At 54.5% G+C, this 24484-nt stretch overlaps 11 protein-coding genes across 11 annotated transcripts; 8 read left to right on the top strand and 3 right to left on the bottom strand.

The window, feature by feature from the left end:
• Positions 1–506: 506 nt before the first annotated feature.
• Positions 507–4305, bottom strand: PG998_011324 (DNA excision repair protein; the record flags this gene model as incomplete). The annotated part of the gene is made up of 2 exons (XM_066878140.1): positions 507–2440; positions 2505–4305. 2 exons carry the CDS (start codon positions 4303–4305, stop codon positions 507–509), a joined length of 3735 nt encoding a protein of 1244 aa, XP_066727194.1.
• Positions 4306–4765: 460 nt separating this feature from the next.
• On the top strand, positions 4766–5181 carry PG998_011323 (LSM domain-containing protein; the record flags this gene model as incomplete). Its single annotated transcript, XM_066878139.1, has 2 exons — positions 4766–4876; positions 4951–5181. The coding sequence occupies 2 exons, from the start codon at positions 4766–4768 to the stop codon at positions 5179–5181; spliced, it is 342 nt and encodes a 113-aa protein (XP_066727193.1).
• Positions 5182–6597: 1416 nt separating this feature from the next.
• On the top strand, positions 6598–7830 carry PG998_011322 (alpha-L-arabinofuranosidase II; the record flags this gene model as incomplete). The annotated part of the gene is made up of 4 exons (XM_066878138.1): positions 6598–6678; positions 6745–6830; positions 6886–7579; positions 7654–7830. The coding sequence occupies 4 exons, from the start codon at positions 6598–6600 to the stop codon at positions 7828–7830; spliced, it is 1038 nt and encodes a 345-aa protein (XP_066727192.1).
• Positions 7831–10779: 2949 nt separating this feature from the next.
• On the top strand, positions 10780–11439 carry PG998_011321 (uncharacterized protein; the record flags this gene model as incomplete). Its single annotated transcript, XM_066878137.1, has 2 exons — positions 10780–10974; positions 11044–11439. 2 exons carry the CDS (start codon positions 10780–10782, stop codon positions 11437–11439), a joined length of 591 nt encoding a protein of 196 aa, XP_066727191.1.
• A 1602-nt stretch (positions 11440–13041) lies between these two features.
• Positions 13042–14507, top strand: PG998_011320 (CDP-alcohol phosphatidyltransferase; the record flags this gene model as incomplete). Its single annotated transcript, XM_066878136.1, has 3 exons — positions 13042–13167; positions 13252–13377; positions 13482–14507. Coding segments are annotated over 3 exons (1278 nt in total), but the record flags the coding sequence as incomplete, so codon positions are not given.
• A 479-nt stretch (positions 14508–14986) lies between these two features.
• On the bottom strand, positions 14987–15901 carry PG998_011319 (short chain dehydrogenase; the record flags this gene model as incomplete). The annotated part of the gene is made up of 1 exon (XM_066878135.1): positions 14987–15901. The coding sequence occupies one exon, from the start codon at positions 15899–15901 to the stop codon at positions 14987–14989; it is 915 nt and encodes a 304-aa protein (XP_066727189.1).
• An 882-nt stretch (positions 15902–16783) lies between these two features.
• Positions 16784–17431, top strand: PG998_011318 (glutaminyl-peptide cyclotransferase; the record flags this gene model as incomplete). Its single annotated transcript, XM_066878134.1, has 1 exon — positions 16784–17431. One exon carries the CDS (start codon positions 16784–16786, stop codon positions 17429–17431), a length of 648 nt encoding a protein of 215 aa, XP_066727188.1.
• A 47-nt stretch (positions 17432–17478) lies between these two features.
• Positions 17479–18003, top strand: PG998_011317 (uncharacterized protein; the record flags this gene model as incomplete). Its single annotated transcript, XM_066878133.1, has 1 exon — positions 17479–18003. One exon carries the CDS (start codon positions 17479–17481, stop codon positions 18001–18003), a length of 525 nt encoding a protein of 174 aa, XP_066727187.1.
• Positions 18004–18376: 373 nt separating this feature from the next.
• Positions 18377–19470, top strand: PG998_011316 (Oligosaccharyltransferase subunit Ribophorin II-domain-containing protein; the record flags this gene model as incomplete). The annotated part of the gene is made up of 4 exons (XM_066878132.1): positions 18377–18510; positions 18580–18778; positions 18860–19006; positions 19231–19470. 4 exons carry the CDS (start codon positions 18377–18379, stop codon positions 19468–19470), a joined length of 720 nt encoding a protein of 239 aa, XP_066727186.1.
• A 1747-nt stretch (positions 19471–21217) lies between these two features.
• PG998_011315 (hydrolase-like protein) lies at positions 21218–22201 on the top strand (the record flags this gene model as incomplete). Its single annotated transcript, XM_066878131.1, has 1 exon — positions 21218–22201. One exon carries the CDS (start codon positions 21218–21220, stop codon positions 22199–22201), a length of 984 nt encoding a protein of 327 aa, XP_066727185.1.
• Positions 22202–22564: 363 nt separating this feature from the next.
• On the bottom strand, positions 22565–23719 carry PG998_011314 (uncharacterized protein; the record flags this gene model as incomplete). The annotated part of the gene is made up of 3 exons (XM_066878130.1): positions 22565–23135; positions 23204–23491; positions 23544–23719. 3 exons carry the CDS (start codon positions 23717–23719, stop codon positions 22565–22567), a joined length of 1035 nt encoding a protein of 344 aa, XP_066727184.1.
• Between the last annotated feature and the right edge of the window lie 765 nt (positions 23720–24484).

Here is a 24484-nt window from a genome sequence, read left to right as displayed (position 1 = left end):
AACGGCGGCCGTGTCCAATACCTGGGTCGGTACTTGCGAAGGAGGGGTTGCATCCTCGTTGCATGATGCATGCAGAATCATGGCTATAGGCTGCCTGGTCGAGAGAGGGGATGCCTCGGCTTTGGTGCCATTTCTGACTGGAGGCAAGCCGAGCCCAATCCCTTGGGTCTTGGGTCTTGGTTGGCAACCACCGGCGGTAGGGCTGCCCCTCAACAACATCAATATCAATGGGAAGCCATAGTCCTACATATTCAAATGCCATGCTTTACGGCGTGTACAAAGGCCGGGAAGCGGGGTACACATGAGCCGGGGGTTAGGGGCAAGTCACACCTTCGTTATCTTCACGCCCCCATTTGATAGGAAAGCTTCCGAGGATTGACACAGATTCGAATCGCTCTCTATATTGGATGTTGGTTATATGTCGACCAAATTGGTCCTTCGCGTGGTTTGTAATATACATGGCCATATAAAGGTATCAATGGTATGAGATATTCTATAACGCCTCCCTAAGCCGAACCTTTGACCTTCCTACCTCTCCTCCTAGGACGTCTAGTCTCCGTTGCATCGTCTTCTTCTTCACCATCTTCAACATTATCAACGTGATCCTCCTCGCCATCTTGAATCACAGCAGCCGTCGCCTTCTTAGCCCGGCGGCCTCTCCCGCTCAGAGAAGGGGCCGGCGCTGCCTCCACGGGAGCTTCCGCACTCAGGCCGTCCACAACCGCATTCGCACGCAGCTTGTTGACGGCCTCGGCCATGCGCTTGCTGGTCTGCACCCGCTCCCGTGGCGCAAAGGCCTCCTTGACGCCCGTGCCGACGCCGCCCTCAAAGTACCGTGTGATATTGCTCTGCGTGCCCTCGGCCTCGCGCCTGTTCATGTCCCGGATAACGGGCACCAGCACCTCGTCGGTGCGCTCTTGGCTCCAGCCGATGGTCGCCATCAAGAACCGGCGCAGGCCGTCGACATCCGGAACGCCCCATTGGAACGGGTCGGGAGTGTCGTCGACCTCGGGCTTGAGGTAGGCCTCGAAAACGGCCGGGTTCGGGAAGCCCATGGGCAAGAACAGCTTGGTGCCCTGCGCTTTCCGAAACTTCTTACGGAACTTGGACCCCGCGTCTGCTTCCTTAGGCCGATTCTGTACCTGGACATCTTGCCACCATTCCCGGAACTCGGCCAGACCTTCGCGGCCGGGGAACTCGGAAAGGATCTCGACCGCCGTAACTGGACCGACACCGGGAAGTCCTTCGGTGTAGTCGGACCCAAGCAGATGTGCAAGGGAGATAAGTTGTTCGCGCGACAGAGACAGCTCTTTCTCCAAATCGTTGGCAAGATAGCACTCAACAAATTTGTTGCCGTTAAACATGTTCTTGTAGACTCGCGTGCCACCGAACAGGAAAGTATCGGAGTCGTCGGTCACGATTCCATCCACAAGTCCCAGCTGAACGAGTTCGGCGCACTGAGCTTCAGCTTCCATGGGAGCGGTGATGTAAGGAATACCGAACAATCGCAATAGAGCTTGGCATTCGGTGATCATGATCTGGGTGACCTCATCCGCATCTCTTCGGTCTTTCTTTTGTTGAGTCCGAAGAGCCTTCAACTCGCGCTCGTACGCTTCCTGATTCTCCTGTTCCGATTTATTGTTCAGTTGGCTGGCGAATTTCGCGTGTTCCTCAGCTTCCTCGGCCAACTGAGCGAACAACTCCTCGTCTTCAGGGTCACTAAAATCATCTTCAGCTGTGCCATCCTCATCGTCATTCACAAAGAGCTCGCCATCCATCTCTCTGACGTTGCTCGTAACGACCTCGGGTTCGAAAGTAGACTCCTCGGCATGTTCCATAGGTGACACAATGACATCATTTGCCAGCTCTGTAACGGCGATGTCCTCAAACTCTGGCTCCGGACTATCATCTGTCATTGCTTTTTCTTCGTGTATCGGTTGAGCAGGGGCCACTTCGACATCTTCGAATTCTGGCTCCGGGGATGGCGACTTCTGTGAGTTTCTAATTGAAACCTCGGTGATGTTCTCGATTGCACTAGTCTCTACACTCTCGGAGGGTATCGCAGGTATGGAGTCATCTTGCATAGCATCTGCTCTAGGCTGTGGAGGGCTAACCTTTGCGAGAGAGGCTGGCGAAAGCTGTGCCGGTTCAAGTGCTTTGGATGCCGTCTTAGGTTGAGTTGAAGGTGCGTCGACAATCTCGACATCGCTGTCGTCGTCATCTGACTGGATTTCGATAATTGCGTCTTTGCGCCGGCATTTCTCAGCTTCGAAAGCGGCTTCGCGGTCCTCTTCATTAACCTCTCTGAGTCGTTCTTGCTGACCTTTCACTGCCTCGCGAATGTCTGACACCTCTTGTGTCATCCAGGGTGGCAACGGTCGCGGGGCATCTAGCTCTTCCTCGTCTCTTGTAAACCCACCAGACAGGTCCTCCTCCTCCCCTGTCTTCGTCTTCCGCCGTCTTTTCAAAACCACCTGCAAGATTATGGGTGGTGGTTTCCTTACCAGCGTGCACGCTCTCAGTGGGTGATATTCGTTTTGCTTCCGGCTTCTTGCCGAAAATGCTGGATTTCCAGTCGAGTTTCTCAAATGGCAAAGGCCCATTAAAGGGGTTTTTGATGTTAGAGAAAGATGGGACGACAGGCCGTGGCTGAGGGGCAACAGTAGTCTTCTTTTTCTTTCTTGCTGCGGCCATGGCTGCGCCTAAATCTACATCACTGTCGTCGCTAGCATCACTACGTCTCCTCTTGGGAATAGCTGCGTTTGCCCTATTGTTGACGATGTGAGCTATCACGCTTCCGCTTGCAGCTGTAACGGGCCTCGCTGGCTCGACGGCCTTCTGTGTCCAGTCTGGAACAGGCACATCTTCAAATTCGGCTTCATCTTCCTCTTGAACCGGACTGCTAGCAGTTTTGTGCTGGTTCTGCAGCGACATGGCTATGGCGCGGCTGAGGTCCTCTTCCTCATCCCCTTCCAGCTCGTCGCGTGGTCCACTTTCGAACAGACTGTTAACCGCTGCATCGGGATCTTGGACGAATAAGGAGTCGTCTTCATCATCGCCTGGTATAGAATCATTGTTGCGGTCATGGTGTTGCATCGATTCCAGGAATTGTTGTCTTTGCTCAGCTAAACGCTTGACTTGGTCGGAGACCTTTGGTAGCCTGTTCAGCCCTTCGATGGGGACATCCTCGAAATCATCCTCATCCTCCCACTCATCCTCCTCGGTTTTGGCCTGGTAGTGGAACTGTAACTCATCAACGTCGATTGGCTTGTGGATCTCCCCCAGATCCTTCTCACGGCTAACGACACCAAGGGCCCAGCCGCCCTCGGCGCCATCATTCTTGACAAGGATGTATTCGCGGTCGCTCTCGCCAGCAATACGGGCGCTGCCGTTCAAGGTGAGATCTGTGCCGGTCATTCCGGCTTCTTTCATCAGCCGTTGAGTAAGATGGTTTCTCTCCTGCACCCTCTCGATCTGGAACCTGGAAAATGCCATGCGATCCGGGAACATCTCTTCCAACTGTTCTTTGCTCAGGCCCATTCTGAGTCGAGAGCGTAATCGGGCAGCATTAAGGATGTTATAACGATCCGCGGGTGGAAGACTCATGAAGAACTCGCCTTCGAAGTCAATTTTGCTGAAATCGTAAAGATTGATGTCCTCGCCACTCTGGAATTGTCTAGCATACTCCTCGAGCTCCTCGACGCTCATTATGCGCGGGTCTTCGGGTTTTCCCATGCCCTCGATGTTGGTCGGTAGTTCGGGAAGGTGGTAGGCATCCTGTTTGAAGAACTTCCTACTCTGCTGCCGTTCTTGTTGGCTCATCCCTATCTCGTCGACGTAGACGAGCTGATCTGCAGCCGGCAGCTCCTCTACGGGCTCCTCTACGGGCGCGGGGGCAGCGCCCTGCTTCTCTAGTTCCAGCTGTCTCTTGCGCTTGTCACCCTCCTCTTCGGCAATGCGCTGCATCTGCACGGCGAGCAGCTTGCCCGCGGTCCGCACCGCATCCTCGCGTCTGCCTTCTCGACGTCGCTTTCGGCTCGTGATGGTTTGACGCTTAAGAGCTGGTGCGCCGCCGTCGAAGACGAAGACGGGTTTGACGCCGAACCACAGCAGCTTGCATATGCGCCGGAAGAAACCGACAACGTGGGAGTTTCGGAGCGCATTTCCCTCCTTGTCGCGGACGGCTTTAAGGAATTGGTATATCCAGATCGAGGCGTCGACAGCTAAGCGCTTGCGGTTGAGGGTGGCGAGGTTCGTCGGTCGCGCGCAGGGCTGCACTACGGTCCAGAGGCCGTTAACACCCATGGTGGATGTTCAGCTCGGGACTGGCTGCTAGCATAAACAGGTTCAGATGGGAAAGAGTAGCGAGAACTCATATCGAGCTTGACAGGACAGTAAGCCTCGGCAGCATAGTGGCTGACTGGAAGAGCTGTGCAACAATTTGACGGTTTCTGGTGTAATTAGATGGCATTTCTGGCCATGGCTGCCTGCGACGATGACGATGACTACAGTTCTAGCGCGTCCCACCGCGGCGGCGGGCCTGGGGTGAAGGGGTTGTGCAATTGCTAATGTACTTCTGAATGTACCTCGTTAATTGAACTAATCGATAAGCGTCCATCCCACTTCCACTGGGCACTGATGCTGGATGCCCCTCGTAGCAGAACCAACCGCCGCTATCTAATCCATCTTTCGATCTCGGTATCATCCAGTTATTTCCAACCGAGAACTTGCATTACAAAATACCACTCTCTCGCCGAATTGCACAATGGAGTTCTCCGCGGCAGAAGAATATCTCAACTCACTGATCAACAAAACCTTACGGGTTCATGCGACAGATTCGCGGATGTTTGTAGGCACATTCAAATGCACCGATGCAGTATGTCCAAGCTATATATCCAGGCGGATGCCACATCCGGGTACCGCGGAATAGATAAATAACTGAAATCACAGAACCGGAATGTTGTGTTGGCTCTCACCCATGAATACAGACAACCCTCGCAGAAGCAGTTAGCGGAAGCAGCAGCAAGCTCCAGCACAGGGACGGTCCAGGCAGAGATGACCTCAAGATACTTGGGCCTGGTTGTCGTCCCCGGTGAGCACATCGTCAAGATGGAGGTTGAGCAGTTCGTCAGCCAAATGAAGAACAAGTCGGCTTTGGGCCAGAGGGCGCTCTATGTTTGAGCCAGAGCACCATTACATCACAACATACTTTTGAGAAGTGTGCCTTGTGCAACCGTACCTTTCTCTACGCTTGCAGCACGAAGTTAGTCCCACATCCCAGTAGGGCTGGGAACTGATGACCTGGGCGATGACCAAGACAAGCGACACAGTGTGGCTTTTGGGTTTACGCGGGCCGAATCGCTGCTAGAAGCCGCGTCAACAAGATTTGTTCGACATATTGGTCTTGTTATCGTCTCGCAGGAAATACTGCCCACGGCATTTACCGGGAGAGTCGACTTTGCAGGCACAATCACGATGATGTGCTTGAAAGAAAACGTTCTCCTAGGGGCATCAGTACGGAGAGAGCAATTTGGCAGGAAGAAGAACGCGGATTGAGTAACGGGAGTGCAGCTGCATATCGGTGAGGCACTGTTGATGTTCATTAATCAGGTTGCACAAGCATGACAGCCACTACTATGGCCCTCGACATACATACCAGCACTTTCATTTTGGTCGTGGACATGCATTAAACCATGGATGAGAGACAAGGGGATAGGCAGCCCAACAGTCTTACTTCTGACACGGTCGTGATTGGCGGTAGAGTAGTACAACAAGGATGTATGTGTCAACATACCTCTAAACTCCTGGTCAATATTACCCACCAGCCACCATGGCCATGGACAAGATGATGAATGTGCCAGAGTGCCTGATGAGATCCTGTGGTGTCAGTCCCTTTAATCGAACCAGTAGAGCAAATAGGCGAACACATGTTTGGAAGGAGTATATACTGATCAGTAATCAGCACAAACCCAAATATATCAAAACTTTTCCGTTATGAATAAGTAATCATCGACGACGAGGGCATTTGGTTTGGGCCGGTAACGTAGGTATGGGCATTTCACTCAACTTATCCGTTAGTTGCTATGGAGGGGGTATCTTTCCCAACTTAAACTTCAAGGGAAGAAAACGTTACCGGGCTCCGGGGATCTCGCGCACGAGACGAGCCGTTAGGCAGTGGAGTGTTTATCTATTCTTAGTGTTACCATGTTGTGTAAGTATGTGAAACCCTGAAACACAACACCCGATCGATTCAATCTGTTCCAAATAGTGTTTCCTGCCCCAACTCAACCTATTGCACCCACCCACATCCTTCGTCTGGAACTGCAGGAATCCGACAGGTAGAGCAAAGATTAAATCTAATCCCACCTGCTGCCTGTCGTCCAGTACATACATATGAGCTGATATCGACCGTGCTCATAAGAGGATCTAATCCACCTCAAGCGTACGTCATATACCCGCCTTCCCAAGGGGACACCTTGGTGGCGGGGGAAGGGATGTGACAGGTATCAAAAACATCAACGATACTGACTCATTGTCCTTTTACCCCTACATCAAGATATTTCGAACTTGCGGGCCCTGAAAGTCTTCGGAGTAGCCATGGACCACTCTTGCCAGACCCTCACCACCGTCAGCACTCCGGACCCCTTTATGGTCTACGCAAATGGCAACTATTATCTGGTAGGCACTCTCTTCTAATTAGGCATTCGCCATGGCATCGTAGCAGAAACTAACCAAAAGTGAAAGACGTTTACTTCTGGGGATAAAATCGAAATTTGGGCCTCGAAGACCCTGAATGGCTTTGAGGAGACGGCGAAAAAAGAGACCATATGGTTTGTAGCCTCATGCAGATCTAGGTTACGCAGTGTGCTTACTGTCTTCACCAAGGTCACCGCCGCCCGGCACTGCACATTCGGCCGATCTATGGGCGCCCGAACTGCACGCCATCTACGGGCGATGGTACATCTACTACGCAGCGGCGCATCCTAAGCACGGCAACAAGAGCCATCGCATGTACGTGCTGGGCGGCCCTCCGGCGACCGAGGACCCGACGCAGGGCCAGTGGGAGTTCCTAGGGCGCATCCACGGCATGCCGGACCAGTGGGCCATCGACGGCACCGTGTTCGAGCTGCACGGGGGGCTCTACATGGTGTACTCGGGCTGGCCTCTGGACAGCGGCGACGACGAGTCGGACCTGGTGCAGCAGCTCTTCATCATGAAGCTCGACGACCCGACCATGGCGGCGGACGGGTGCGGTGAGCCCGTCGTCATCAGCACGCCCGAGCAGCCGTGGGAGTTCTCGCGCGACGGCAACGGCGACCACGGCATCAACGAGGGCCCCCAGTTCCTCGAGTCGCCCGACGGCGGCTGGAAGGGCATCGTCTACTCGTGCGCGGGCAGCTGGACGCACGAGTACAAGCTCGCGGTGCTGCACTACAGCGGCGGCGACCCCCTCGACCCTCGCGCCTGGCCCAAGGGGCAGGAGCCCCCTGCTCCAGGCTGGCTGGGGCGGCAAAGGACCCTACGGACCTGGGCATGGGAACTTCGTGTCGCTGGGCGGCAGTGGCGGGAGTGGGGGGAGGTGAGACCATTTGCGTGTTCCACGGGACCGACAACCCCGCCGATGGTTGGAACAACAGGAAGGCGCGATGCCAGCGCGTCTTCTTCACCGAGGGCGGTCCCTACATGGGGATCTACTGCGGCGGGAGAGATCATGCCACCATGGTCAAGGCCAGGGAGGGTCTCATGGCGCGGATCCGCAGGAAGCTTAGCAAGCGGAAGAAGCGTGGGGATGCTTTACAGACTCTGACCGCGCTTTTGGAGGGTCATTAAGGAAGTGTGGGAAATACCGTCTTACCATGGCTATTATTGCGGCTTTAACAGCCCATTCAGGATGCTATGACTCCGTCAAATGATAATGTCTAGGAACGAATTAACGTGCCCTCCTCTATTTCCTGTTCTGCCCTGGTATCACGTATACCGCCTTGTAGTACAAATTGGGTGAAGCATGACTATGGACGGGTGGATACTGATATCGCAGGGTCGCAGTGTTGAAGCTCGGGGAATTGCTAAGCCCCCCGAATAGCACCATTAGGCCAATGGGAGAAATGGAAATACAGAGCCATGACCCGTCCATGACCCTTGCGCAGGCCGGGAGCAGTCAGAATCCGGGCCTCGAGACGGACCAAGAAGCGGGATTGCCAAGCTTTCATTAGTGTCAGGTTGTGGAAATCACCTCCAAACTGGCGGCTGTTGTCATGGAAGAATGTCAATACGATCTGGATGAAACACTGCAACCGTCTTTTATACTTTCTCAACGTTGCAGCTCGTTCACGAAAAACAAGACATGGCCTGGATTTATTCGTCAAAGAAACAACCTTCTAAGGTTTTGGGCTCTGCGGGCGGCGACGCCCGGGTGACGCATCCTTATTGAATGTACCCCTACTCTTGAACGGAGATGAAGATTTATACGTAGCATTTTATGTATGTATGTATCAAGGCCCTTGATAAAGTACTAGTAGCACTACCACAGGAGGTAGTAGCATGCAGAGTGGAGGTGCGGCCGGGGCAGGCCATTCTGGAATTGCACCGTCGGATTACAAGAATCAATAATGCCTGTGCCATGAGGATCTGCCCCGCAACAATTGTACAGGTGACCATCAGCAGATACAACTGCAAAAAAGGCATGCGTCTCTTGTTATGGCTGTTGTTTTCCGACTCTGTCTTGTCGTGTCTTGTCTCGTCTTGCCGAGTGTTTTGGGACGCGCAATTGCCTGCAAGGCAGAAACGGCCGTCGCACACCCTCTTGCCTCTTCGTACGTTAGTGACTTGTCCCGAATAGACAGATGTTGCAGCAGTCCAGCCCCCTCTTTGCAGTACAAGCACTCTGGAGTCATTCAATACGAGGATCGGGCCTGGATGGCGGCAAAAAAAAAGGATGGTGGTGTTAGGAGGTAGGCAGTAGGCTTTGCTTCGGACAGTCCATAGGTCATATCATCCCACCCTTTTTTTCTTTACCTTCGTGTCAAAGTTACCGAAACAGGCGTCCAGCCAAGCATCTAGCCCAATGATAAGCAGCCTCGGCCGCTTCTCTCCCCACGGCCGCTACCCACCACCCTGCAACCTTTGGCAGCGTGCATACGATGGGACTTCTTCTCCTCGCTCCTCTCCGTGCCTCCGGACCTTCGGGTTTGGATGGCAAATGGATTGGAACATGCGGTTTTCAAGAAAGTGGGTGGTGGGAGCGGGAAAGCGGTCAGGCCAGACTTCGGTCAACACCAATGTTTCCCTCACGACTGATCTACATAGATGATCTATTACTGTGTACGAGTTAGACAGGATGTCGCTGGGAACGATGGAAAGCCAGCACCACCAGAATGCTTGTGCTGGGCTGGACGGACAGTGCGCCATCCGAGCAGTGAAGGAGGACCAAAGCTAGGGAGCAACTTGCAGTTGGAGGCTCAATCGAGGGCCAATGGCAAGGAAGAAAGGTGGCCGGGGGTAAGACAACAGCACACAAGGATGGTCCCTAGACGCACGATCTCTCCCCATCTTTTCCACTTCCTCTCCCAACACGATGAGCTGCAGCCAGCAGTCTCCAGTGCAGCAGCTTGCATAGCTTCTACTGAGCCACTACGTAAGACGAGATGCTTCTAGGCTACTGCTGCTACTGTAGCTACGCACTGTATTACGAAGGATTTACGAGCTTATCGGCGGGGTTGCCAGTCGCGTTGCAAGAGAACCAAGAACCGCCCCAGCCGTGAGTGTGCGGCTGGGCGGGATAAAAGTCACTTTACGAACGGCGTGGGCACGTACGCACGTTTGGCGATGTGAAGCCATCAAGGCAAAATTCGTCAGACAACAACCGCCACTAGAGACACTACGACATCATCTCGAAGTATGTCTCTCCGGCGGCGTCAATCACCTACAACGGACTGTTTCTGAAGGTTATATATAGTCCGTACTACCGGCACAAGATGTGCGATGCGCTTCGTATTATGTAAAGCAACTGTCTATCAAAAGAAACAGGACCCTGGCCGTACCCTGGAGCTGGGATGTGCAAGGTGCATCTCGGATCATGCTAGGAAGGGACCATGTACTCCGTACTGTGGCATTAGCATTAGGGCATTTACCCACTCAGGCCTCCCCCTGCCCCCTGTCGCCTGCAAGCTTGGTCACCCCGGTGGCTGCTTGGTCTTTTGGTGCAATCACAACCCCTGCCATCCGCATATCTACAATTGAACATTCGGCACTAGCGAGGGCTGGGATGTCACGCTAAGATCGTAGAATGGCATCGTGGACAGGCTCCTTTTTTTGATTACTTTCCCTCTCACCGTTGCCCAAGCTATTCGTGTAATATCACCCCGGACTTGTTTGTACAGTATGTATACATACGTCTGATAGAAACCCGAGACTCCCCAATTGCTTTCGCTCTGATTTCTTCCTCCTCCTCATCTAGCATCTATCTCCCAATTCGTGGCCTGCACTCGTTCCTGGTCAAGAGCTATTTCTTGCTTCTCATCGCATCTTCTGCATATATCTTTTATTTGCCCCGAGCCAGTCGTTATCAAGCATTGTCGTCATACATCCTCCATTAGTCGCCGACTTTGTGAGACCAAAGAAGGTATGTCTACTTCAGTTCGAGAAATTTTGTCAACGGCCTTCGCCGCGGGTCAAGCTTCTCGCATCTCCTGTTCGCCATACATCTGAGCATCCTTACTAACGTGAATCGATATATAGATTCGCATCATATTTTAATAGTCAACTCTCATCTATCACACAATGCCTTCGTTCAAGACAACCGTCGTGGCAGTCGCCACCATGCTGGTCGCCTCTGTCCAGGCCGACTATGTCATTGACCCTTCCACTGTCCCTATGAGCTCAAGGCGGTACTGGTGCGATTCTGAAATTGCGACGTGCCCCATCATCTGTGACCAGACGTCCTCTGGCAAGCCGATCACCAACACCTGCGATCCCGTACGTTCTCAGAACTCATGAACAGCGAACCTAAAAGGAGGGCGATTTTCAGCTAACCCAATGATACAGAAAGCCCTGACATACGGATGCGTTTGCGCCGACAACAAGCAACCCAACATTTCCGAATACACCCTGACACTGCCCTACTTCACCTGCACCGAGTGGGGAACCCAGTGCGTGGCCAAGTGCGGATCCAACAACGATTGCTCGCGCGACTGCCGCGAGAAGCACCCCTGCGGTGCCCTGAACCCCCAGAAGCCCAACGAGACGGCGAGCGCGAGCCAGTCAGCCACCACGACTGGCGGCGCCCAGGCCTCGGAGACCAACAAGGTCTACAACGGCCTCGACGACTCCGGTTCCCCGGACAAGCCCAAGTCAGCTGCCGTCTCTCTCCAGGTGGCCAACCTCCTCAGCTTCGTGACTGTCGCTGCCGGCGTCACCCTTGGCTTTGGCTGCCTTCTGTAATCAGGGGGCCATTTGTGTTGACGAATTTAAGGGGGATTGATGTTACGATAAATCGCTTCGTGCGACCATATGTGGATCGGCGATAAATGTTGGGGGCTTGATACGGGCCGGGCTGTCAGCTGCATACCAAGCATCGGCGAGATGAGACGACGCACTCTCACGAGTGAACGAGTCTGTTGATTAATAGCATAGGAGCTTTGGGATTATGTTGTGGGGGAAACGTCACATCACACGTTATCATCGCATATTATTGGAGCAAATTGGGCTATCAGAGCTGTCTCGAAAAGGACTGGTCTGACAGCACCGGAGTTCGGTCATTTGCACATTTATTGGGTTACACAGGCCACATTCATTTTTGGATATGAGATGCTCAAAAGGGGAGCGGAACTGGCTACGATACCAGTGTAATAATACTATCACCAAGATTTGGAACGCAAAGTTCCTTGAACGCACTATTCTACGACTTATGTGATGTTATGGTGTCTTTTCCAGTGATTGCGTCATTGCTCTTCTACGTATGCTGACATATGTCACTAATGCCGATGTCATACGTGAATATGGCCACGGGCCGTGTAAGACTCGGCCAAACACTTCGAAGGCGGTAGTTTGAACAAGCTGCCTAACGATAGCCACACCATCTTGACAACTACGGATTACAGGGTACAAATATTACGCACTGGGCGGCGGGAGGTGGTTGGTATCACATGCAAAGTGTCGTGCCTGGACTGAATTCTGGGATTGTGTAGCCGTAAGCCCCTGCTATATTAAGTAATGTTCCTGGGCGGGACTAGGGCGACCCGATGCGAAACTCTGCTTATACAACCAGAAACCATCGACAGGCGCGTGGTTCGCGATAGGGCGCCTGATTCGCGTGATGATTGCATCGAAGAAAACAAAACCAAAAAGCATGGATGACGGGCCAAACAAGATGCAAGAGATTGTCTAAATCATCGCCAAAGACCCCGTGGCACTTTGCCCTCCAATCCCTGATCGTTCTTCAGGCTGCCAGCAGGGGAAAGGTCGATCTCTCAAGACAGGAAGCATAGGAAGAAAAAAAAAAGACAGAGTCTCCACTAGCCGATTAATTATAACCCCCGTTTCCCGACTTCAACGGCGCCGCCTTCCCAACGAAACTAGCAGAACTTCTCCGTTCACCGATTGTTTCGTTTCCGTCTCTTCCTACCCTCTGTCGCATCTGTATCACCCAAGCCAATATATTCAATATCACCATGCTTTACTCCTAGACAATCACCCCGAGTCTTCGTCTGCAGGCGATCAACCAAGTACCACCAGAGGGACCAGGACCAGTCCACATCCACATGTCAAGTCGCATCCATAAGTCCCACGCCGAACGCTCAACATACATTCTTTAGGGGATCGACCCCTTTTCAACCACCCTACGCGCAAAATCGGCTATTGCAGGATCGAACCTAATCGACCGACCGACCGACCGACTGACATCGATACAACCAAAGCAAACATGGCTCCCAAGAACAATAGCAGTAGGTACTGCCCCTTTGTGACCGCACACCTCCGACCCTCAACTTTGCGCCTCGTCTTGCCTCGCCTCGCCTTGCCTCTCACGCGCACGGATACTGATAGTCATGGCGCTCCTTAGAAACGGCGGTTGCTGAATGCATCTCGGATGATGCCCTGATCCACCTGAAATCGTACAAGTACTCGGCCGTCGACTTGTCGCCAGTGTCCCACTACATACTCCGACCCTACGTATGCATGCACCTGCCCGGCCCTGACCCTGCCCCCTTGGCCAGGGAAACAAAACGAAGAGCAATATACTGAGTGGCGCTACAGTGGAACGCGGTGGTCGAGCTTCTTCCGTTATGGCTGGCCCCGAATATGGTGACCCTGATTGGGTTCTTCTTTATCCTAGCTAATATCGGCTTGCTGGTGATATTCATCCCAGACTTGGTTGGACCGGTATGCCTCCTACTCATACCCCCGCACTCCCTGCGTCCGGACGATGCGCCGCCCCGTCCCTTTTTGTCCCCTGGGCTGACGATGGGTGTTTGATCCAAATATAGGGCCCCGGATGGATGTACCTCAGCTTTGCGTTTGGCCTGTTTATGTACCAGACCATGGACAACATTGACGGCAAGCAAGCCCGGCGCACCGGCACCTCGAGCGGTCTCGGCGAGCTGTTCGACCACGGCATCGATTCGCTGAACTGCACCCTGGCCAGTCTACTTGAGACAGGCGCCATGGCCCTGGGAACGTCCAAGTCGGGCGTCTTTACTGCCTTGTGCCCTTGCCTCCCCATGTTTTTCTCGACCTGGGAGACCTACCACACGCATACCCTGTACCTGGGCGTCATCAACGGACCCACCGAGGGGTTGCTCATCGCCTGCGCCGTCATGGCCTTGTCGGGCATTTACGGGCCGGACATCTGGACGACGCCGTTCATCGAGCTTTTGGGTTCCAAGTTCTTGCTGGGCTACGATGAACTCGTCGGCGACTACACGATCCGCGACATTTGGATTCTGCTCATCGTGGGGTCGCTGGTGACGAGCCAGATTCCCTTCTGCGTGTATAACGTCGTCAAGGCGCGCCGCGCGCAAAACTTGCCGGTGGCCCCTGTCTTCCTCGAGTGGACGCCCATGGCCATCTACACGCTGTCCATCGGCACCTGGCTGTACTCGCCTTACTCGACGCTGCGGGAGGAGAACCACCTGGTGCTGTTCTGCCTGACCATGTCGTTCGTCTTCGGCCGCATGACGACCAAGATGATCCTGGCGCACCTGACGCGCCAGCCCTTCCCCTACTGGACCATCATGCTGTGGCCGCTCGTCGGCGGCGCCGTGTTGGGTAACCTGCCGCGTTTCGGCTTCGCAGCCATCTCGGCCCAGCACGAGTACTACTACCTCTGCGCCTATTTTGTCTTCGCCTGCGTCGTCTACTTCCGCTGGGCTTTCCTCGTCGTCAACGCCATCTGCGACTTCCTCGGCATCAATGCGTTGACCATTCCCCACGCGAAGCAGCTCGAGAACAAGCGGAAGATGGAGCAAGAGCAGCAGCAAGCCGCTGCCACCAACGGAAAGAAGGAGCTGTAGTCTTCTGTGATTATCTGCTTCTTATCATTGGATAGATTTCACCTCCTTACTTTTCTTCCGCCTTGGCCTCGTCACACGCATGGAGGGCGTGTGGTGCTGGATTTCCCAGACAATCCAGGATTAGCATTGAACTTAAGGTAAAAGCGATAGTCGTTCAACAGGGCAAAAAACATCGACTTTTTCTTACGGGCTGCCGGTAGTCCGTCCGATTGGTTATATCTCTTTAATAAGCGACTGCATTATAGCATGGCCTCGAAGGGGGCCGTACAAAGCATTCACCTTTGGTGGCATATTAACTTTTGAGCATGAGCAATGACTTAAGAGTAAAGGACTTCAAAGTCCAGATAGAAATCAATGATTACTTTATACCAGATATGTATCACTGCATAGCACCTTCTCAGCAATATGTTAAACTATAGTCTATGTAAACATGATAGTAACTAGTCCACATATCAAGCCAGAATTCACGGTCAAATCCTTCACTCATGGTCGGTTGACGTAATGATGGCCCTCCAATCTTCGATGAGTGATTGGGTGCTGGCCATCTTGCCCTCGATGACATCCACGCAGTCCTGGCCCAGCGGCAGGCGCACCGGCACCTCCTTCCCCTGCGCGTCGCCCGACCGCGTCAGCACGTCCACAATAACCCGGCAACCCTTGACGACGTCCCCCGGTTGCTGGTCGTTGACCTGCTCGAGCATCCCGCGGAGGTACTCGACCTGTGTCCCCTCGTACTCCTTGTCCAGGGGGTTCTTCATGGTGATGCGGTGGCCGCCGCCGGGGTTCAGGAACCCGGTGCGGAAGTAGCCCGGCTCAATGACGCAAGCGTCGATCCCCAGCTCCTTCACCTCGGCCGCCACGGACTCAGTGAAGCCCGACACGGCCCATTTCGCGGCCGCGTAGTACGCAAAAGCCGGCCCGCCGCGCCAGGAGCCCAGACTGCCAAAGTTGGCGATGACGCTGCGCCCCGCGGCGCCGCGGCCGGTCTGCTGCCCGCGCTTCCGGATCCAGGCGATCTCGTTCTTGGTCATGTTCATGATGCCCATGACGTTGACGTTGAAGGAATCGAACACCTCCTGCTGGCTAGCGGCCTCGACGGGGCCCTCGAGGATGTAGCCGGCCGCGTTGACGAAGTGGGTGATGTGGTGGGCCTTGGAGGCGGACCCGAGCAGGGCCGACTCGCCCCGCGCGAACGCGGCGCGGATCGTGGCGTCGTCGCTCGTCACGTCCAGGTCCAGCAGCACCGCGCCCCGGTCCGAGAGCTCGGTCAGGCCCGCCGTGCGCCGCGAGCTGGCGATGACGGCGTCGCCGCGTGACAGGGCTTCGAGGGCGATTTGCTTGCCGAAGCCGGAGCTGGCACCGGCGATGAACCAGACGTTGGGCTGGGACGACATGATGGGGTATGATGGGATTTCTTGTGCTTGGTGTGGGATTGGATTATGTTGAGTTAAATATAAGAGTATGACGTGAAGGATTTCAGTAGTAGTTGGTGGATGCAGTATATGTTGATGATACTATGTGATTCTTGGCTCCCAACTCTTCGTCACGACGACACGGAGGCCCCAAGCCTCTACTTATACTAATCAAGGCAGGCTGCATCGCTCGTAAGGGGGCGCTAACCTTGCAAGAACCGTATATTTCCGGTTATGATTCTGACGGACGGTTTTGCGGCCACGCCTACGATTGCTCACGAATTTATTGTGTTAAGGCCGTGGGCTCTTCGGTCCAGTCTACGAAGACCAGACTCTTTGACATGTCTATATGCATGACCCGGTAGGCCTCGGCCGGTAGAGCTGGGTCAGTCCAAAATCCGATATACGTCAAGAAAGACAAAGTTGCAGCTTGGATGACCGAGCGACCTACGATCTTTTGCCGTGATTGGGTGAGCTATCGGCATGTAGTTGTCGGCGATAGGCGCTTGTTGCATCGCCGAAAGACAAAGGATGCACTAAGCCCAGCCAACCCAGTTCATTTCTGCAGCGCCGCTGACAATCGCGCATGTTGGCAGTTGGAATGATGATATGCCCGGATTCGAACAAGAAACACGCCCAAAAGGGAGGCCCAGACGTAACTTGTTTTCTGCACTCTGGGGAAGCCCCAATTGGCAAGAGTAGATGCGGTGGATAACCAAGACGGACGCCATGTCTACCGATTTTAGCGCTGGAGCAATGACATCTCATTGGAGAATTCAACTCAATTCATTTCGACAGTACATGCCAGGTTGGCCTTCAATATACCACCACTGTATTACTTTATAGCCTTCCGCCATCGTCACTATGGTCAGCCATGGCAAACCCCTGAGGGTCCTCCTTCTGGCCATGCTACTTGCCGTGCTAAGCATCTGTGTTACCTGCGTGCTGGCCTACGATGACCTGTCCGACGCTGCCCTGCGTATGATCCCAAGCGGCGCGCATGACTTCGACGTGAAGAAAGGCGCGCTGCTGGCGCCTATCCTGGTCCCGCGTGTGCCCGGAACCCCTGGGTCGCTGGCGGTGCAGCGCCATTTCGTGCGCTTCTTTGCCGAACACTTGCCGGCGTGGCGGGTTGAGTGGCACAACTCGACGTCCAAGACACCCGTGACCGGCGATCGCGACGTCTCCTTCTCCAGCCTGGTGTTTACGCGCGATCCGCCTTGGGCCGCGCCTGGAGACGTGTCACGGCTGAGTCTCGTGGCGCACTACGACAGCCTGTACCGGCCCGAGGGCTTTATAGGGGCCATTGACAGCGCCGCGCCTTGCGCCATGCTCATGCACGTCGCCCGCAGCATCGATGCCGCGCTTACGAGGAAGTGGGAGGCCATGCGGGAGGCCGGGGATGCAGGGTCCGGGCTCGAAGAGGAGAAGGGCGTGCAGATTTTACTTCTTGACGGCGAGGAGGCGTTCGAGACGTGGACCGCAACGGACTCTCTATACGGGGCCAGGTAAGTTTCAAACAGACGGACATATAAGAAGTACATTTATGACGAGCAAAAATGCTGATCCCCCTGTCCCCAGAGCTATGGCAGAGACATGGGACTCGCAAGTCTACCCGGCCATGTCAGCGCATCGCACACCCCCTACAAGCCATCAGCCTCTTCGTTTTGCTGGACCTGCTGGGCGCCGCCGATCCGCACATCCCTTCGTACTTCGCGGCCACGCACTGGTCGTACCAAGCCCTGGCCAAGATCGAGGCACGCATGCGCCGGCTGGGTCTCCTGCGATCTAAGGTCCAGACCCCCTTCCTCCCGCAGGCCGAGAAGCGGCCGCAGCAGTTCTCGCGGGGATACGTCGAGGACGACCACATCCCCTTCATGGAGCGCGGGGTGCCGATCCTGCACGTCATCCCCACGCCGTTCCCGCCGCAGTGGCACACGATGGACGACGACGGGGCGCACTTGGACCCGGCTACGGTGGACGACTGGGCCAAGATCGTGGCGGCATTCGCGGCGGAATGGATGGAGGTGGGTGAGTATCTAGACGAGCCTGAAGATGGCACCAGGGAGAGGACGGAGTTATGATAGCTCAATGTCCTCTCAACACTAAAAGAAAGCGCTATCGACATGATGTACCAGCATGAAGTGAATGCACATCGGTTGCTCAGCATGGTGATTGGTGATTCCTCCCTCCCCTTACATCAGACACAGTGCGGTAGTAGACATCGATACTGTGTGGTGGACCGTGCACCTGCCCACCTCCCACCACGTCAGCTACAAGCAAGCAAGCAAGCTCAATTGACTGGAGCCAAGACAGCTAAACTTCGATAGGTGTTCAGATGGTGTGCATCCCCGGGCCAGTAAAACAGTGAACTATTCTGAAGCTCGGCACTTCCACCCCTTCCCACCCCAGACCCAAAAAGAAGAGCTGCCAACAACCTCGTCACGAGCAGCAAAGATGCGCTTCCTTCACTCTTTTGTCCCTTCTCTGCTCCTGGCTGCTGGCGCGGCTCAGGCAGCTTCGTCCTGGGGTTTCGACGAGGCGACTCTGTCCGTGGGCGCCAAGAAGGCCGGCACCTCTGTCAAGGAGAAGTATGTCGTCAATGGCCACATCTAGACCTGTTGGTGATTGGCAATTGCTAACGTGGAACGCCATCGCAGGTTCAGCGACAAGTCCCTCCCCAAGAAGACGGTCGATTTCGGTAGCGCCGACACTCTCAAGATCATCTTGACGGCCAAGGAGGGCGCCAACGCCAAGCGACCTCACCAGGCCTTCCTCACCCTCCAGGAGACCGAGTCGGGACTGGAAGCCCCCTTCGTATTCACCACTAAGGAGAATGGAAAGGCCACCGTCGACCTGGTACGTCATTTACACCAATTGCTGCCCCATGCTCGCCAGAGTCGAAATGGAAGCTAACGCGCGCTGCTTGCTGCTATCTAGAAACAATCCGATCTCCCCGTTCAGCTCCTCAAGTCGACAAAGCCCCTCAAGGCCACCCTGACCCTGGCCGGCTTCGGCTCGTCTGCCGGCTACAACAGCCGCATCTTCGACGTCGAGATCCGCCCGGACCCCAACGCTGTCCCGCCCGTGTACGAGAAGCCGCTGCGCTACGGCAAGCGCGAGGAGATCCACCACATCTTCAAGGACGACCCCCAGAGCCCCCGAAGGTCATCTCGCTGGTCTTCACATTGGCTGTGGTCGCCATGGTGCCCGCTCTGTTGATTGGTGTAAGTACATACATCCTTCGGGAAGCTTGGAAAGGAGGAAAGAAAGAAAGGACGACCATTCGCTAACATGACGAACAACCACAGACCCTCGCTCTCGGTGGCAACTTTGCCCACCTTCCCAAGGCTTTCTCGACAGCCCCCGTCTCGCACGGCATTTTCTTCGCCTCCATCGTGGGCATGGAGTTCGTCTTCTACATGTACTACAGCAGCTGGAACCTGTTCCAGATCCTGCCCGTCATTGGTGTCGTTGGCGTCACGGCCTTGTTGAGCGGGTCCAAGGCGTTGGGCGAGGTCCAGGGCCGACGCCTGGCTGGAGAGAGGTAATCAAAGCAAATATGTGGCTTTTCCTCTCTCGGTTGGTTAGCTCAGCTCCATCGTGCTTCAGCAGCTCCTCCGAGTTGTTTGGGGGCTCTTGCGTACGCCGAGACTTAGTATCTAACGGCGGAGGTGTATATAAAAACACCAGGGTAGACAAAAGAAATGTACAATGAAATACATGAGGCTTGACTGTAATCCATGATAGGGTGCCACACACCTCGGGGCTGTTTGCTATACGCAACGTTTTGCCACTGCACACGAGATATCACGGGGTCAATTGTTGTCAACAGTGCACGGGCTGTCAGAGACATATGTGAATAGGCTTTCGTGAGAATGAATCGTGCGGTTTGCTAATGACTTTGTATCTATGTAAACATTGCAGTCATGGTGCGACTTGATCAGACTGGTGCTCAATATCCCACAAGACGCAACTTCTTCGCATTGTATACGCGGAACAACTCAATCTCTCGCCGTGTTTATGACACAAAAAGAAGTGTTATAAAGCTGCCGGTTTACATACGCCGTTCTCCCCAAGTTTCCCCCAATACCTCTCACTGCTTTACCACGTTCAAAACTTCAGCGTATCACGGCTTGGAGACCAGTCATCCTAGAGACAAAAAGATATAGGAAGCACGCTGGTCTTGAAAAAGTGGATTCTAGACTATGAGTAAACACACAAAGACATACGGACGTCCTTATGTCGACTACTATCCCATGCCGAGCATCCCCCTCGCGGCTCTGCTTCCTCGGTACGCGAACCACACGGCTCTGAGCCGGCCTTTCCATGGTGGATACGCACAGCAGCTGCAGGAAAGAGTAGAGATATGGCGGTATCAGCGAAAGGGGTAATAACCGAGAAGCCATCAGGAGGAGGGAAATGTCAAGAGTCCGGAACAGAGGCAGAGACGAAGGGGGATTGTAAAGAGGCGCCAACCATTAAAGTTGAAATTACAGAAATAGGACAAGAAGAAGCGACGGGGGTGATGGCGACGGGGGATCGTTACACGTGCCCCGTGTCCGTGGTACAGCCAATGGAGGAGACTCCGGATATAGAGACGTCTGTCGCACGAGAGGACCCCGAGATTACAGGATCAAAGAGCGAGAATACTGTAGTAAATACTGCTGGGACGGTGCCCAAGGAGCCAAAATCGCGGGCCCTCAAGGGTCCGGTTTGTGACCCTCCGCATAACCCCCTGAGCGAGAGACGAGGCTCGATATCGTACGGTGGACTAGTACTTGACTAGGATCTGTCTGTATCATTATGCTAGATAGTCTAACATCTTCCAGAATTGTGTAACTGTTCACACAAACTACTTGCTCGATAGATGACTTCGTCGCTGTTATCAGCTGTGAGGGGGGCTAAACCGCCACCACTGTTGCTATCCAGATCTTGTCCTCCTGCTCCGAGTCCGATGAGGGAAGGGGGCGACTCTGCCGCCACGATAGCCTGCATGAGGCGTCATCGGGGTCGCTGCTCCGGATCGTCACGGTGCCCCGCGAGGTGGGACGGAGCAGCATGGTGGACTTGGCGATATACAGAGCAATCACCATACAAAACAAGCCTCTGCGCTAAGGCAGGCACAGACTCCAATGTGCCTGAAAGTCGCAATTGAGCAGGGATCTGGGGCTGAACCTTGAGAACTAGCATCAGCCATCTTAATACCAGAATATTTATTTATTACTTATTTATTATATATCATTACATTCCATGACATCGTGAGCTGGTCGAACAGCAGACCTCGCTTCCATCATAATGGGTTTAGAGCAGGCAGCAGACGAAGCTCCTGCTGCCCAGCCCAGCTTTAAGGGCCGTCTGCAACTTCAAGAGTTCATGTATCAAACCACTCCGTCTACCAAAAGGCCGAGTCCTCGTGGCCGCAGGGTAGCTCCATCACCCACGGCTGCTCCTTCGAGAAAGAGAAAACTCCCAACAAACACCGAAGGCAGCCTCGTGGCATCGCCTTCAATTAAACAAGATGACACTGGAGATGGAGACGAGACAGCTATATCCTCAAAAGTTGCCACTACTTCCATAGCACCCTCTCCCCGGAAGCGCGCCAAAGCCGGCTACGCCCCGCCCTCGACCTACGCCCACCTCCCGCCGCTGGTCGACATCCTGGCCCCGGGCCTGCTGGTGCTGTTCATCGGCCTGAACCCGGGCGTGCAGACGGCGCGGAGCGGCCACGCGTACGCGCACCCGTCCAACCTGTTCTGGAAGCTGCTGTACTCGTCGCGCATCACGCCCGTCCGCTGCACGCCCGAGGAGGACCGCACCCTGCCCGAGCGCTTCGGCCTCGGCAACACCAACATCGTAAGCCGCCCCTCGCGCAACGGTAGCGAGCTGAGCAAGGCCGAGATGGACGATGGCGTCGCCATCCTTGAGGCAAAGATACGCGAGCACCGGCCCGAAGTTGCCTGCATCGTGGGCAAGGGCATCTGGGAGAGCATCTGGCGCGTGCGGCACGGGCGCAACTTACGGAATTCAGACGGGTTCGCGTACGGCTGGCAGGATGAGTCGGAGAATATGGGTGTTGTGCATGTGGCCTCGGAAGGTGAAGGCGCTGATAGTGGTGGATTCAAGGGGGCTCGTGTCTTCGTCGCCACGACCACCAGCGGGCTGGCAGCGGGTATGCGACCGTCGGAGAAGGAGGCGGTATGGAGGGAGTTGGGGGCCTGGTGTGAGGCAAGACGGAAAGAAAGGGGCATGGAGGTGGAGCACGATGAGAGCTCATCCTAACGGCAGCAACCCTCGATTTGAAGTTGTGGTAATAATTCATTTATGAATGTTAAAAGAGTAAACTATTCTAGGCGATCGCATTTGGCCACCATCATCAATTCAAATCAATCCACGCCTATACTACGCACGACATATTGGAACTGTGTGTAGCCTTGAGGCTTTCTTTATTGAGATATAAGATATGAAAAGGGGTATAAAGTATGCTCGACCCTGGGTTAGATTTTGCCGGATCAAAATTATCCCAGCAAAATACCAATCCGAAACGCCAGGGAACATTTACCACCAGACCGACCAAATCGTGAGAATCGTACAGGGAGCGTAATATTTACAGCACATTAATAGTAAACAAGAGTAGCGCGAAGCTTAGACGGCGTAAGTGATGGCGAAACCAGTCATCACGACGGGCCACCAGCCGGCGGTGTGAAGCAGGGCATTCATATCCATACCAGCACTGGAGTCGCCGCCGGAGCTACCGCCGGAGCTACCGCTGGAGCTGTCGCTCGAAGTATCGTTCGGGATAGTGCCGTTGATAATGATGGTCTGGGTACCGTTGATATCACCGACATCGACGACAGACTTGTTCAGACCGGCGTATGTACCGTTGCCGATGATATCATCGAAGTACTTCTGGTCCCCGTTGTCGTCACACCCACAGTCGGAGTACCGGTCGCACAAACACTGGACGGGCTTCGTCTCGTTCTTGTCCGTCGTCGTGTTGTGGTAGGTGTACGGGTGGTGGTAAGGGTAGCTGTAGGCGCCGTACAGGAAAGCGCCGGCCCCGAAACCGAGAGCTCCACCAACCAAGAGGCCGGGAACGATACCACTGGGGGATTTGCTACCGGGGCTGTAGGATTGACGCGCACCTCCTCCATAATATTGCCCGCCGCCGAAGTTGGATCTGGGAGGAGGAGCTCCTCCAGCAGCTGAAGGTCGACTGCACCTATTGTTAGCGTGGATGCCCTCGTAGTGTAATCGAAAGCTGAAAGACATAATGATACTTACCCTCCACCAAATGAGCCTCCGGAGGGTGAGCCGCCTCCGCCGCGGCCGCCGGTTGATGATCCACCGCCTGATGATGAACCGCCGCCTGATGATCCACCTGAAGAAGAAGATGAGCCACTGCCTGAACCGCCACGACCTGGGGATGAAGAGCCGCTGCCGCCCGAGGAGGAAGAACCACCGCCCGAGGAAGTACCACCTCCTCTGCCGCCGCTCGAGGAAGAACCACCGCCCCTGCCACCGGAAGAGGAGGACCCACCAGAAGAACCACCGCTGCTACCGCCACCGCGACTGTGAATCTTTGTCAGGAATGGCTAAAAGTTCTGAATAACGGAAGGCTTACCCTCCGCCGCCGCCACCACCTTTACGCTTCCATAGGTCTTCCGTGTCTGACCGCTCCGAATGCTCGTGCTCTTGCGACCGCGACTCTAGGGCGACCTCCTCTGAGGCGGGAACCGCCGCGGCGTTCGCATAATGCGTAATCGCCGTTAAGGCGACAAAGGTCTGGCTAAGCTTCATTGCCGGCGATCGGTTGTGCTGATGGAGGATGTGAATAAAAGCGAAGCCTTCGAGTCGATTGCAATTCACAAATTGTCGTGGACGATGGTGCTTGGCTTTATAATATGGAGACCAATGGGATGGGAATGTTGTAGGTTAAATAGGTTTTGTCCGCAAGCGTTTCAAGTAGCTGGGGGCAAACAACTGGAACAACAAGGTTGGCATGGTGGACATGGGCGCTCGGCTCTCTTGTTACTTTTGTAGGCACCGGTCTGGCGGCGGATCTTAAGCGTCCTCGCCAAGACAATGGAGTGGAAGGGATCCTCTTGCTCGTAATTGCGCGCGATGACCGAATGCGCAAGGCACAGTAGGGAGGAAGGTAGGCAGGTAGGGTCCATCATGAATGCTAAGCGTCAGCCAAGACACCGTAATCATCTCATCGCCGTGTGGCAATGTCCCCTAGGACAGGAAAGGCAGAAAGGGTCGGTCTCCCGTGCTTTGGCGCGCTATTCGTGTAGTTTGCTCTATTGCGGTTAGCACGCTGCTGGACACACCGATGGATTCGATTCTGTCGCGATGATGAGCACACAGCAGTAATCCCGTCATAGTGATTGGTACGAGCCAGACACATTCTGTTGGGCCAAGACATACGGACATGCAACCGACTAATGCTACCTACCTATATCGTACAGGAATCAGGGAATTGATGGATGTGTTTGTATGGAATGATATGACGTGGTCAGTTCTGGCGACGACACAACCAACAACGTACGGTCCGTCTCAGCT

This window comes from Apiospora kogelbergensis (genome assembly GCF_038363985.1).
Source record: "Apiospora kogelbergensis strain CBS 113332 chromosome Unknown utg000007l_segment0_segment0, whole genome shotgun sequence".
Classification (NCBI taxonomy): Eukaryota; Fungi; Ascomycota; class Sordariomycetes; order Amphisphaeriales; family Apiosporaceae; genus Apiospora; species Apiospora kogelbergensis.
This window is presented reverse-complemented; position numbering and strand designations above follow the sequence as displayed.